Genomic DNA, 14,293 nt, shown 5'->3' with positions numbered 1-14,293 from the left:
TTCATTTACCTGTTGATGGGCATTTGGATGGTTTCCAGCTTTTGGCTGTTGTGAATAGTGCTGTGAAAGTTTGTATACAAGTTTTTATGTGGCTACACACTGGTTACCCACTCCAGTATTCTTGCCTGGAGAATTCCATGGACAGACGAGCCTGCCAGGCTACAGTCCATGGATGGGGTCACAAAGAGTTGAACATAACTGAGCAACTGACATTTCCACTTTTCACTTTCACGTTTTCCTTTCTCTGGGCTGTACACCTAGGAATGGAATTGCTGAGTTACGGTGACTCTGTTCAGGCTTTTGAAGAAGTGCTCGACTCCTTTCTTTTCTGTGCTTGATTCCTTTGGATATCTATACTGTGATTCAGCCAGTTCCTGTGGATGGACTTAGAAGATTTTGCCGCATTATAGCACTGTAAACAGTGCTGTAATGACCATCCATGTTAGAGTTCTCCAGAGGAACAGAAGCAGTGCTGTGTGAGTGAGTGTTTAGACATTATTTTATGGTATTGACTTCTGTGATCGTGGATGCCCAGCACATGTGAACTTTGTAGGGCAGGTCCTGCAGGAGGAAGCTGAGGCTCAGTGTTGAGGCAGAGAAATCTCGTTTTCCCTGTAAGGCCTTTCAGTGATTAGACAAAACACACCCACAGGATGGAGGGTTTCTTCCTTACTTAATGTCAGCTCATATAGCCAAAGCTATAGCGCCTAGATTAACGCTGGATTCTGTGCCTGGTGCTGTAACCAGTCCAGTTGATACCTGTGTTAAGAAATCTCTAGGCAGGTACTTAAAAGCTTTGAAAAATATGCTGGTGTTTTCTATTCTTATTCTTTCTTTTTTTTTAAATGCTGACTAGGACCCAATCAGTAAATTGGCCCAACTTGCACTTTGAAAAGCATTGCTACTGATACATGTATTATATCTAGAAATGGGTTGCTGGTTGCAGCAAAGCTGGTTGCTTCAGCTTTCTCATACATTGCCAGCGTTCCCTGAAGCAGTTGTACCGATGTACATTCCCACTGGCAGTGCGAATTCCCTTGATGGCAACTGATGATTTCAGTTTCCTTGTCTTTCTTCAGCTTCCCTCCAGGTAGGGAGGTAATCAACTTTAAACGAGGAGAATGTTGTGAATCACTGTGTTGTACAACTGTAACTTATAAAAATCTTGTACGTCAATGACACTTCAATAAAAGCTCTACTAAACAAAAGAGAGCAGCTGCAGAGTTATTAACACCTCCAGCAGATATCAGTGTCTGTCCAGAAATGAATGGCACTGCTTTCTTTGCGTTGTATTTGTATTCAGATTGCATACAGCGAAATGGACTGGTGTTTGGTGTCCGTATTTGTGAGAATCAAGACGTGTAGTTTCATGTAACCACCCCTGCAGCTGGGATACAGAATGGTTCCATCTCCTCACAACATTACCTTGCACAACTCTTCCCTTCCTCCCTGCCTTGTAGTTTTCACCTGTCCCAGACTGTCACGTGGATGGAATCACACAGCGTGTGAGCTCTTGCGGTCTGGCCCCGCTGCTGCGCTGTCAGTGGTCCATGTGTTTTGAATGCTGGGTGGTGTTGCCGTGTGTTTAACCTCTCCAGCCTGTTTAACCTTTTACTCTTTGAAGGACGTTTGGGTTTCTTCCCCAGTTTTTGACAGTTGTGAATTGTAAGTCATTGTGTGCAGGTTTTATTGTGAACATGTATTAACTCTCCCTGGAGAAGGGAAGGGCAACCCACTTCAGTATTCTTGCCTGGAGAATCCCATGGACAGAGGAGCCTGGCAGGCTACAGTCCATGGGATCACACAGATTCAGACACGACTGAAGCGACTTAACATGCATGCATGTATGTTAACTCTGTAGGGTATATAGTCAGGTAGAATTGTTGAGTCATTCGTTAAGTATGGTTGTATCTGATTAAAGCTGCAGAACTTTTCTTGAGTGATTTTATGATTTTGCACCGATCCCAGCACTGTCAGAAAGCTTCAGTTGCTCCGTATTCTTATTAGTACTTGGTATTATCTGTCTCTTTTATTTTAGAAGTTCTAATAGTTATACAGTGGTTTCTCATCGTGGCTTTAGTTTGCATTTCCCTAATGGCTAATGATGTTGCTTTTCATGTGCTTATGTGCCATCTTTGGTGAAACAGTTGTTAAATCTTTTGCCCATTTTTAAAGTTGGGTTATTTTCTTACTGTCGTGTTTTAAATGTCTTTTCTATGATCTGGGTACAAGTCCTTGTCCGGTGCTGTGCTTCGCAGATGTTCTTCTCACAGTCTGAGTTTTTATTAAGCTCAGTTTATTGTTTTTAACTTTTATGGATTGTGCTTTTGGTGTTATATCTAAGAATGATTTCCGTAATCAAGTTCATGAAGATTTTCTCATGTTTTTTTCCTAAAAGATTTGTAGCTTTAGGTTTTACTTTTATATTTAAAAGGGCTTCCCTGGTGACTCAGAGGGTAAAGTGTCTGCCTGCAATGCAGGAGACTAGGGTTCGATCCCTAAGTTGGGAAAATCCCCTGTAGCAGGAAATGGCAACCCACTCCAGTACTCTTGCCTGGAGAATCCCATAGATGGAGGAGCCTGGTAGGGAACAGTCCATGGGGTCGCACAGAGTCGGTTTATATTTAAGATCCATTTTGAATTGAATTTCTGTAAGGTATGAGGTATAGGTCGAGTTTCACTTCTTTTGCATATAGAGATCCATTAAAAAAGAAAATACTTCTTGGTCACACCACACACTATGTGGGATCTTAGTTCCTGATCTAGGATCAAACCCTCGCCCTCTGCAGTGGAAGCACAGTCTTGACCACTGGACCACCAAGAAAGTCCTTCTGATTATTGAAGTACCCTTTGTTGAAAAGGATATCCTTTCTCCATTGAGTTGCTCTTGCATCTTTGTTTCATATCAGTTGGCCGTAGTTACGTGGGTTTACTTCTGGTCTGCATCTGCCCACTGGCCCGTGTGCCTCTTCACCAGCACCGCACCGCCTCGTGTGCTGTTCTACATAGTGAGTCTTAGAGCGGGGTGGTCTAAGTTATCCAGCTCTAGCCTGGCTGTTGTAGCCTCATTTGCCTTTATGCTGTCCATTTGTCTGTGTCGGTATGGACTCATAGATCATTATTACTTCATGATTTATGGAGTATTACTTTATTATGATCATTTATTTTGCTCAGATTATTGCAGATTTGATCTGTGGTAGATAGATTCCATCATTCTTTGAGCACTCTGCTAGCGCTTGGGATTCCCCAGTGACTCAGCAGTAAAGAATTTCCCTGCAGTGCAGGAGATGCAGGAGACACAGGTTGGATCCCTGGGTGGGGAAGAGGAGGAAATGACAACACGCTCCAGTATTCTTATGAGGAAAATCCCGTGGACAGAGGAGCCTGGCAGGCTAAGATCTATGGGGTTGCAAGAGGCATACACTGAAGTGACTGAGCGTGCACGCTGCCTCCTGGCATAACAGAATATTCCAGGTTCTCTTACACTTTTCCTGTCCTAGCCCTCCGAGGCCTGGAGTCAACCATTTTCCTATGGAGATCTAGTTTCCTTTATTGTAGAACGATATTTAGAGACCAAGGTCTGACAGCTAAATGTGCTCACTTTCTTACTAGGTTGTCATTGTGTCTAGAGTCTTGAGGTGGACAAACCAGGATCAGTAATGTATTTATGTCTGCGCACATATGCACGTCTGTGAACACTAAAACCAGTTGGTTCTTAACGATAAGCACCTGTTTCTGTCCAGCACCTGAGAATCCTTTCTCACCTCCCCTTCTGTGTCTGTAATGCTTTCACTCAGCAGGATTCTTCTGAGACTCGTTCATACCGTGTGCCTGAATAGTTCATTCCTTTTTATTGCTGAGGTTTATTCCTTTTAATGGACATACTGCAATTTTAGGAAGTTTGCTGGGCTTTCCCCCAAAGTGATAGTACCATTTCGCACTTCCGCCAGCAGCCTTGGAGCCTTCTGATCTCTCTACATTATGCCCCCTGTGGGCATCGTCAGCCCTTTGAACTTCGTACTTTGTAGTAGGTGTGTTGTGGCGTCTCGTGTGGTTTTGCCTTTCCCTAATGACTGTTGGTCTTTAATGCCTTTCCATGTGTTTCCTGTCCATTGCTTGGTATTTATTCAAATCTTTTGCCCATTCCTTGACAGTTGAGGTTTTTCTTATTGTTCAGTCTTGAGAGTTCTTTATATATTCTGGATACAAGTCTCTATCAGATATGTGGTTTATAATTATTTTCTCTTAGTCTTTGGCTTGGCTTTTATCCCTTTAGTAGTATTTGAAAATAAGTTGTTACCTTTGATGAATCCAATTTATAAACTTTTTTCTTTTATGGATTGTGCTTTTGGGTGTTTATCTAATAAGATCTCTGTAAACCTAAAATCAAAAATATTTTTTACAAGTTTTATAATTGGGGGTTTATATTTAGTCTTGAATAAATTTTTGTATATAGGGTAAGACTAGATCTATTAATTTTTCTAAGTATGAATATCCATTTGTTCAGGCATCATTTGTTTAAAAGATTATTTTTCTCCATTGAATTTTACCTTTGCACCTTTGTGGAAAATCTATTGATCCTATATGAGGGGTTCTGTTTTGGGACTCCGTTCTATTCCATTTCTTTCTCTATGTGCCAGTACCACACTGTCTTGATTACTGGATCTTCATAATTAGTTCAGTTCAGACAGTATGTTTTCCAGCTTTGCTTTTTTTCAAAGTAGTTGTGGCTATTTTAGGTTCTTTACATTTTCCTGCGGGAGAAGGCAATGGCACCCCACTCCAGTACTCTTGCCTGGAAAATCCCATGGACGGAGGAGCCTGGTAGGCTGCAGTCCATGGGGTCGCGAAGAGTCGGACACCACTGAGCGACTTCACTTTCACTTTTCACTTTCATGCATTGGAGAAGGAAATGGCAATCCCAGGGACGGGGGAGCCTGGTGGGCTGCCGTCTATGGGGTCACACAGAGTCGGACACGACTGAAGTGACTTAGCAGCAGCAGCAGCAGGAATTTTAGAATGTTTGTCAGTTCCTACAAAAAAGTATACTGGGATTTTGATGGGATTGTGTTGAATCTATAGAGCACTTTGGGGAGAGTGCTATCTTAATATTTGAGTCTTTTGATCCATATACATGATATATCTTATTTACTTAGATCTTTAGTTTTAGTTTCTCTCAAATATTTAGCAGTTTTCAGTGTATGTCTTCACTCTGACGTGTTAGTTACTCATTCATGTCCAACCCTTGGTGACCCCCTGGACTGTAGCCCATCAGGCTCTTTTGTCCATGGATTTCTCCAGGTAAGAATACTGGAGTAGGTTGCCATTCCCTTCTCCAGGGGATCTTCCCCACCCAGAAATCAAACCCAAGTCTCCTGCATTGCAGGCAGATTCTTTACCATCTGAGTCACAAGGGAAGCTCAAAGTGAAAGTAAAGTTGCTCAGTCGTGTCCGACTCTTGCAACCCCATGGACTGTAACCTGCCAGGCTCCTCTGTCCAGGGGATTTTTTAGGCAAGAATACTAGAGTGTGTTGCCATTTCCTTCTCCAGGGGATCTTCCCAGCCCAGGGATTGAACTCCGGTCTTCCGCACTGCAGGCAGACTCTTTTATTGTCTGAGCTACCAGGGAAACCCATGTCTATCACATCTATCAGCTAAATAGGGGTATTCTTTCATTTTGATTTTTCATTACACACATATATAGAAATTGAGTTGAAACAACTTGTTTCCTGCAACTTTGCCGAAACTCATTCATTCTAACAACTTTTCGTAGGTACAGTAGATTTACTACACAGGTGATCATGTCATCTATGAATAAAAACAGTTTTAATTCTGCTTTCTCAACATGGATTCTTTTATTTCTGTTTGACTTTGGATTTTTATTTGAAATACCAAAAGCCTGTATTCCATGTCTGGTCCATCCCCACACAAGTATTTGTTGGCTTTATTTTTACTTTTAGATTTTGTGTAGCCTTAACATTGTTCTAAAAGTCAGACCCGTATTTAAAAACCATATAAAAAAGTGACTTAAAAGCAATCACTCCCATCTGTTATCATACTCCTGTGTCCCTGTTCATTACACCCTGTTCCTATCCAGCCGGTAAATTCCACCTTTAATCTTGCCTTGTTCATAGTCTTGCCTTCCCACCATTCCATCAGTTTTCTTTAAAGTAGTTGCCCCACAGATTTTAGCAAAAGTGCAGGAATTCATTAAAATCAAGAATACGTTGTTATACAAAGTTATATAAAAGATAAGATTAAAAGATCTGGCAATTTCATAAAAGCACGAATTCTTAAACAAGTCTATAAATTTTATGAAAGTATGTTTATATTGGTGTGTGTGTTTAAGTTGAATTTTTTTCTGGAAGTAGATTGCAGAACTTTCATCATGTTTCAGAGGAATTTATTTAAAGAAAAAAAGGTCAAGTAAGAGAATGTCTTTAGAATGAATGAGTTTGGATCTAAATCAATCTAAAGACTGATTAGTGAGCCTTTTGTCTCTTGAGTCTTTTGTACCTTTTGAAGATGACATCTTAATTGTCTCTATTGTAATTTTTGACTGTTGTTTGTGGTCAGTCCAGTTGTATGAGTCATTTGTATATCTTTTGACCTACTGTTTTGTATCAGATTTTTAAGAATTTGAATGCACTTCACACATTTCCTTTCAGTTTAAATCTTTTTAAATGGTTGGTTATTCTTTCTAAAAGGCTTCCCTGGTGGCTCAATTGGTAAAGAATATGCCTGCAGTGCTGGAGATGTGGCTCTAATCCCTGGGTTGGGAAGATCCCGTTTAGGAGAGCGTGGCAACCCACTCAAGTATTCTTGCCTGAAGAATCCCCATGGACAGAAGAGCCTGGTGGGCTACAGTCCATGGGGTCGCAAAGAGTCGGACACTGAGCAACTAAACACATACGTAACATTCTTTTTTAAAGTTGTTAAAAGAATTTTTGAATTCCTGCTGTCAAATCACTAAAATACCCAGTACGCGAATGGCAGTGAAGGGTAAGGTTATTCAAAGCACACGTGAAAAATTCATAGTTGAAAAGAATCCTTGAACAACTTGCCACATGCAGCTTCCCGTGCCGCATCAGCTTCCATTCTCTGTGTCCCCGTCTGGGCACAGAGCATCTTAGTCCGTGGTGACGAAACCCTCAGGCGCTGCAGCTGTCCTGGCTGAGGTGAGCTCAGTCCGGGTCTGCCTCCCAGCAGATGAGTGACCTGTTCGTCTCCTCACCTAGCAAATGAGAATAGTAGTCACGCCTACCTCATATGTGCCTGTTTGTTACATAAATAAAAGTTTAGGTAGAAGAAGACTTGGAAGCAGAAATGTTTCCGCAAACTTCAGGACTCTTCCCCTGCACCCACCCATGTTAAATGCGCAGGTTCCAGTGGGGCAGATTTCAGGTGGCTGGGTGATGTCATCATCTTCTGAGGTTTAAAACAGACCAGAGTGGTGGTGTTAGTTGTCACTAGTTATGTCTGCTAAATTTTTAATAAGAATTTTCTTTTTTTATTTCTCCCAAGCCAAACTAGCAAGACGCAGTCAAGAACGAGACAATCTTGGAATGCTGGTCTGGTCACCTAATCAAAATCTATCAGAAGCAAAATGTAAGTTTTAAAGCACTTTTGTCTTCCATCTTTCTTATTTACTGCAAACTTTTAGACTTACCTTTGTAGCTAAAAGTCTATAGGTATATTACATTTATTTTACATTTTTTAAGTAATTTGAGGAATCTGAAAATACGTTCTTTGTTGTATCCTGTCATAATGATTTAAAGATTCTTAAAGTATGGTTTCATAATTTACTTTATATGTAAAATGCGGAAATAGCTAATATTCTGAAGTAACTAGAAGGAAAGGTTCAGAGTGGAAAGAAAATGATAATACAGTGTATAACTCCTTCAGCTGGGAATTTATAGATCTATAAAGATGAAAAGTTGAACAGAAGATTACTTCGTGGAAGGATTGCAGAGGGCACATGCATTTACTGAAAACAGATTTCATGATGTAGGGTTCGGCCTGGCCAGAGGCAGAGCTTGGCTCTTTTGTGTTTACATTTTGGGAGCATGAATATTCTGAGCTACTTTGGGGTTTCTTTTAAGGGGTGGGGATCCTAGAGTGAGATTAATTGTATTTCCCAAGTTTGCCTTTTCACTTTTTCTGTCCCCTCTGCTCAGATGATCAGGCAAGAATAACTTTATATTTGATACATTGCCATAAATCTTTGCTGTTTTCAAAGTTTTTGTTTTTGTCATAGCTTTAAAGACAGAAAAAACCCTAAATTCCCCTCTTTGAGAATTATTCAGTGTGTGTGGGGTTGTCCATGGACAGAATTTATGGGGATTTGTGAACTTGGAAATCACATGCCTTTTTTTTTTTTATGCTTTATGCATGGTTTTCTGGAGAAAACTGGGTTTTTCAAGGGCTCTTTGAAAGAAATTGGATAAGAATCAGTGTTCTAAAATGTGTTAGGGCTTAGAAAGCATCAGTGGTAAATGTTGGTCAGGAAACTTGAATTGTGAATGAGGGCTGTACTCTCAAGCTTCGATCAGAATTTGCCAGATTGTGTTTTACAGTCTATGTCAACAGGTTTCCTCCATCATGTAACAGTTAGAGGTGATGCATATTGAATGTACACCTCTTGTACAGGTAACACGCATGTTTGCACATTTAAGATGCAGAGAGCTCATATGGTAAAGAAATGTTTAATTTTGACCAAAAAGGATCTTTTTTTTAAAAATACAGTACCTTCTGTGGAGCACAGGAAATTCAACTACTCTTAGTAATGCTAAATTTAGCAAGAATAAAGTAATCTCAAATCTAAGATTTTTAGAGTATCTTAATTTTGCCTCTATGCCAAATCCTTTGACTGTGTGGATCACAATAAACTGTGGAAAATTCTTCAAGAGATGGGAATACCAGACCACCTGACCTGCCTCTCGAGAAACCTATATGCAGGTCAGGAAGCAACAGTTAGAACTGGACATGGAACAACAACAGCTTTCCAAATAGGGAAAGGAGTACGTCAAGGCTGTATATTGTCACCCTGCTTATTTAACTTATATGCAGAGTACATCATGAGAAACGCTGGGCTGGATGAAGCACAAGCTGGAATCAAGTTTGCCGGGAGAAATATCAATAACCTCAGATATGCAGATGACACTACCCTTATGGCAGAAAGTGAAGAGGAACTAAAAAGCCTCTTGATGTGAAAGAAGAGAGTGAAAGTGAAAGAGGAGAGTGAAAAAGTTGGCTTAAAGCTCAACATTCAGAAAACGAAGATCATGGCATCTGGTCCCATCACTTCATGGCAAATAGATGGGGAAACAGTGTCAGACTATATTTTTGGGGGCTCCAAAATCACTGCAGATGGTGATTGCAGCCATGAAATTAAAAGATGCTTACTCCTTGGAAGGAAGGTTATGACCAACCTAGATAGCATATTAAAAAGCAGAGACATTACTTTGCCAACAAAGGTCCGGCTAGTCAAGGCTATGGTTTTTCCAGTGGTCATGTATGGATATGAGAGTTGGACTGTGAAGACAGCTGAGTGCCGAAGAATTGATGCTTTTGAACTGTGGTGTTGGAGAAGACTCTTGACAGTCCCTTGGACTGCAAGGAGATCCAGCCAGTCCATGCTAAAGGAGATCAGCCCTGGGTGTTCTTTGGAAGGACTGATGCTGAAGCTGAAACTCCAATACTTTGGCCACCTCATGCGAAGGGTTGACTCATTGGAAAAGAGTCTGATGCTGGGAGGGATTAGGGGCAGGAGGAGAAGGGGACAACAGAGGATGAGATGGCTGAATGGCATCACCGACTCGATGGACATGAGTTTGGGTGGACTCTGGGAGTTGGCGATGGACAGGGAGGCCTGGCGTGCTGTGATTCATGGGGTCGCAAAGAGTCGGACATGACTGATCGACTGAACTGAAACTAACAAGTATGGGTGCACCATAGTTTAGTCTTTTCTTCTTGTATTTTTATTCTTATTTTTTAAAAAGCACATTTCCTCCAAAAGTATCTCAATTAGGGTTATATTGAATTTGTGTTTTTTCAGTGAGAATTGATTTCCTTTACATTTTTATTGAGCCGTCTTGTGTGCCTGGTAGGTACCAGGAGGGAGGGATTCAGGAAGTTTATATTCTGATGCACAAAGAGGGGGGCAATGAAATGTAAACAGATCATTTATGTGTATTTTCTTTAGTCCAGCTGCTTCCTTTTAGTTGCAAAAACCTGGGATCTGGAAAAGTTAGGTCAAATGTTTAGGGTCCCTCAGCTAGTTAGTAGCCAATGTTGGCCTAGATTTCTGGTTTGAGCTCTTATGACACAGGTCTCCCTTGGTGTGCTGTCTGATTTAATAAACGAAAATATTTAAAGTATTACTTATATTACATAGTTGCTCTTGTGTGTGTCTAAGTAAAACTTCTTAAGGAAAGATGCAACCTTTGGAGTATGCCTAGAAAATGTGCAGAGACGCATTTCATGTAGAGGAAATGTGGACAAGTCCAAGTAGCATAGATGAGAACAATGGCATTTGGGTATTATTATACACATTATTGTAGCAAATTACATGATTAAATGATGACATGATATTTAGGGGGCAAAGGCAGAAATGATGGTTCGGTCCTATAAGGGAATCTGGAGGTCGGGCAGTGAGAGAAACCGGAAATCATCACCTCTCCAAAGATAGCCACACTGGAAGGTTGGAATTTGCTGGCCGAACTTTAAAGAAAAAAATTAACGCTTTCAACAGGGTGGACATATAGAACTTAAAATCATGTCAAATTAGGGATTTTAAAGTAAGCTTTAGCTTTTAGGGGATGAGAACCCTCCTTGGACCTGCATATAAAAAGTTATTTCTGCATTAAGTCATATGACTTCAGTACCCGTTTTCAAAATTATAAGTGAAAGTTTCACAGGTATGTAGTAAATGCCTAAACTTTCATAGAAATATATATAGTAAACGTGTCGGGGTCTCTATTCACAACTTTCTAGATGATTGTAAGTTGAAGTCAGAAGACCTGACAGTTGCCACTAGGCGCCCTGGGGTCTGAGCCCACCTCTGCCCTCTGGACGCAACCAGAGCCCGCTCCCCTTGTCCTCATCCCTCTTGCTGAGTTCTCCATGGCGCTCTCCCCTCACTTCCTCGTGGGCATGGCTGAAGTGTCCCTGGGGGCCCTTCTTGACCACACACAGAGACCATACTGCCTGATCTCCCTTTCCTTGGTTCCACATTTCTCCCCTGTTCATAACCCCTCAGCTGGAGGTGGGCTTGAAAGGAAGTTCTTTTACATGGTTGAAATTCACAACTCACAAATTTAGAAACTTCATTTTATATTAACAGTAACATAAAAAGCACATTTCTCCTCCTTTTTGTGGTTCTGATATTGGCATAATTGTTTAAAATACAAAACCTTAAAATTTTGTGTTCACTGAGGTGGTTTCTGTCACATTAAAATTTGGGAACTGTTCTTTACACATCAGTGTTACTCTCTAATTCATTGATTCATCATAGTCACCTGGGATCATTATAAAAACAAACCCATAACATCAAGAGTACATTGGATTCTTTCCTTGATCTGAGTGTATTCATTTCCTGAAAATGAACCCAGCTGTATCCTTACATATGTGCTCTTCTCTACACACATCATACTTTACTAGACCATGCACACACACATATGTTCATAAACATGAACACAGATACATATTTATACACATACATTACAAAACAGGGTGGAACCCGAGTCAGTATTCTAAAGATGCTTATCAGACAGTTCTTATCAGTCAGGATTGGGAACTGTGAACTGGGACGCAGGTCTGGTGGTGTTCAGGGACTGAGTCGGTGCCTCTAAGTATTTATGTATATGTATATTTTTGTACAGAGAATTTATAAAAATACTTCTTATTTTACAAGTGGTGAAATGGACTTAGCTGCAAGTTCCTGATAGAAAAAGGACTCTTACTCATCGTCCAGGGCTGTTTGCACTATAGCTCACTGTGAGATTATAGGTGAAACAAGGGTTAGTCTTTTTCTCCCTCTTTTAATGTCAGGAAAAGTTGCCTTTAATTGAGGAAGATGCAGACCTTGTGAGCGTGGTTCCTTCCTCAGCTTGTGGCACAGAGCAGCTCCCGAGAGCAGACAGGACAGGCTTGAGGGCACAGCCGCCTGCTGGGGCTCGGCCGTCAGGTGCTCACGTGCTGCGACAGGGGTGCAGGCGGCTAGCAGGCTAGTTGCCACTGCGTGCGTCTCATTCCTTGCCACAGACTTGGGGCGTGTTTAAGGAGCAAGATGGTTATTTTGATTAGTCACAACTAAATGTCCTTCATTCCAGTGATGATCAGTTTCTACAAGAGAGAATATGCATATGCCTTTCTGGAAAATATACCAGTGTATAAGTACTAGAGTAAATGGGGAGGAGTGCACTTATCTTTTTATTGGAAAAAAATTTAATGCAACACACAAGCAAGTTTAAATCTAACAGTTAAATGGTTAGTCCTGGAAGGCATGATGGGCCGCCTACTCTTAGATGAGGAGGGCCCTGCAGCACTGAGGCGGGGGAGGACGTGATTCGGGGTGGACCAGGTAGGACTAGATGCTCGAGGCTGAATTCCATTGTGTTTCTTATTTCGCTTGATGAGATTGTGAGATTGGGCTGGATTTGTAGTGTTTACTGGGATGCAGAGGGTGGGGAAACTTTTTCTATAAAGTGGGCTTTTAACAAAACTACATGAAGAAATAGCTTTGTTGTAAAGGAAGCATGTTGTATCCCTGATGAAGAGGGACTGGTGCTTTCATCATAGTCTGGCTGAGTCCCTGGCTGATCTTACTTCTTAAGCCTACTACTCCCACCTCGAGATACCACGGGGATCGTTGAAATGTTGTAGTGATGTCTGTGCCCACCAGGTGGCACAATTGCTTTACCTAACTGATTCAAGCTCATTTTGATTCTCAGTGAGTTACGGTGATGATTCATTTCTTATTTTAATAGCTCAAGGAGACGCCACAATGTTTGTTATCATATTCTTGAAGAAAACTTTAGCATGCTGTTTTTGAGTTATGAGAGAGAAAGTGGTACCGTATCTCCTTTGCAGCACCTGCAGCTATAGTAAATTGGATGGTAAAAACTTTACAGCTGTCCTAAGGCTGTGGGTTTGTCCTCAGCAAAGGTGCCAGCCTCTTGCTCTGCATAGACTGTGCAGGATCACAAGTATTCCAGGTTGCTGCAGTATCTGGGGAGGGAAGGGTGAGCTGTTACTGTGGCAGTTTTCTTCTGCATTCTTCCCAGTTTTGCAGTCGAATTTAAGATTCTTACTAATGATACTGGGAGCATTTAGATCATCGGGTTAGAAGATGAATATAGAAACTTGTGAAGCTTTGCTCAAGGCGGTCATCTGTCTGTTAGCCTCTGTCTCCGTCACGTCCTTCATCAACCACAGTTTTGTTTTCTTGACTCCATTCAAATGGAATGGACTGTGTTGCTGCCTTGCTCAGCATTCTCGCCATGGAGCTGTCTTTATCTGAAGTGAACCTCTCCTGACTCCCTTACTCAGGGGAGAGGATTGCTAACTGAGGTTTAACTCAATGGGTCCTGGGGCCAGACACTCGGGGTGCATTGATACAAGAGTCCTGTGTCTGCCTTTACCAGCTGTGTGACTCTGGCCAAGTGATCTAACCTCTCTGCACCTCAGTGTCTTCGTTTGTGGATAGGAGTGATAGTAGAACTATTGGAGAGGATTAAAAAGAGAAGCCTAGTAAAGAGCTTAGAACAGTGGCCCGCATGTAGCAGATTCTCAGACGTTAGTGACTTTTGTTAATCAGTACAGCTCCATGGGGTTGCAAAGAGTCGGACACGACTGAACTACTGAACTGAACTGAACAGCTGCTGAGGCTTCAGGAAGTTTCTCTTGAATGCCCGTCATCACCGTCACTGCATTCTCAGGCTGTCCTGCGACTGCGCTTGTTGCCATGTGTATTTACGTTCTCTTCTGTCACCTGTGTGTTGGTTCAGGGTACTGCAGGGAATCGTTTTTCTTTTGTATTTGGCCTGCTGTTTAATACAGTGTTCTGTACGTAGTGAGGGTAGTTCAGTAAATGTTTGACTAAGCTCTGTTAAATTTTGTACATTTTCTTGATGAATCTTACACACATTCTACCTTTAAATGATGTTACCCCTCCAACAACTCATTCAGTTGTGCTATGCATAATGGTAAGTTGTTGTCAAAAAAGGCATGGTTTGTGTAGTTCTTTAAAGGATGCATCCATCATGATCTAAGATTGGACCATTCTTCCTG

At 41.4% G+C, this 14,293-nt stretch overlaps 1 protein-coding gene across 3 annotated transcripts in view; it reads left to right on the top strand.

Moving 5' to 3' along the window:
• RCOR1 (REST corepressor 1) overlaps window positions 1-14,293 on the top strand; it is a 109,607-nt gene that overhangs the window by 65,898 nt on the left and 29,416 nt on the right. For 2 of the 3 annotated variants that reach the window (XM_010851328.1, XM_010851329.1), the window contains exon 2: window positions 7,526-7,609. In XM_010851328.1, the coding sequence (XP_010849630.1) occupies window positions 7,567-7,609 (43 nt within the window). In that variant the 5' untranslated portion in view covers window positions 7,526-7,566. Of the gene's footprint in view, window positions 1-6,878; window positions 7,610-14,293 lie in introns of those variants that run through there. The other variant, XM_010851327.1, reaches the window with a different exon arrangement.

The sequence above is a fragment of the Bison bison genome, unplaced genomic scaffold (assembly GCF_000754665.1).
Source record: "Bison bison bison isolate TAMUID 2011002044 unplaced genomic scaffold, Bison_UMD1.0 scf7180017864302, whole genome shotgun sequence".
In the NCBI taxonomy this organism is placed as follows: Eukaryota; Metazoa; Chordata; class Mammalia; order Artiodactyla; family Bovidae; genus Bison; species Bison bison.
This window is presented reverse-complemented; position numbering and strand designations above follow the sequence as displayed.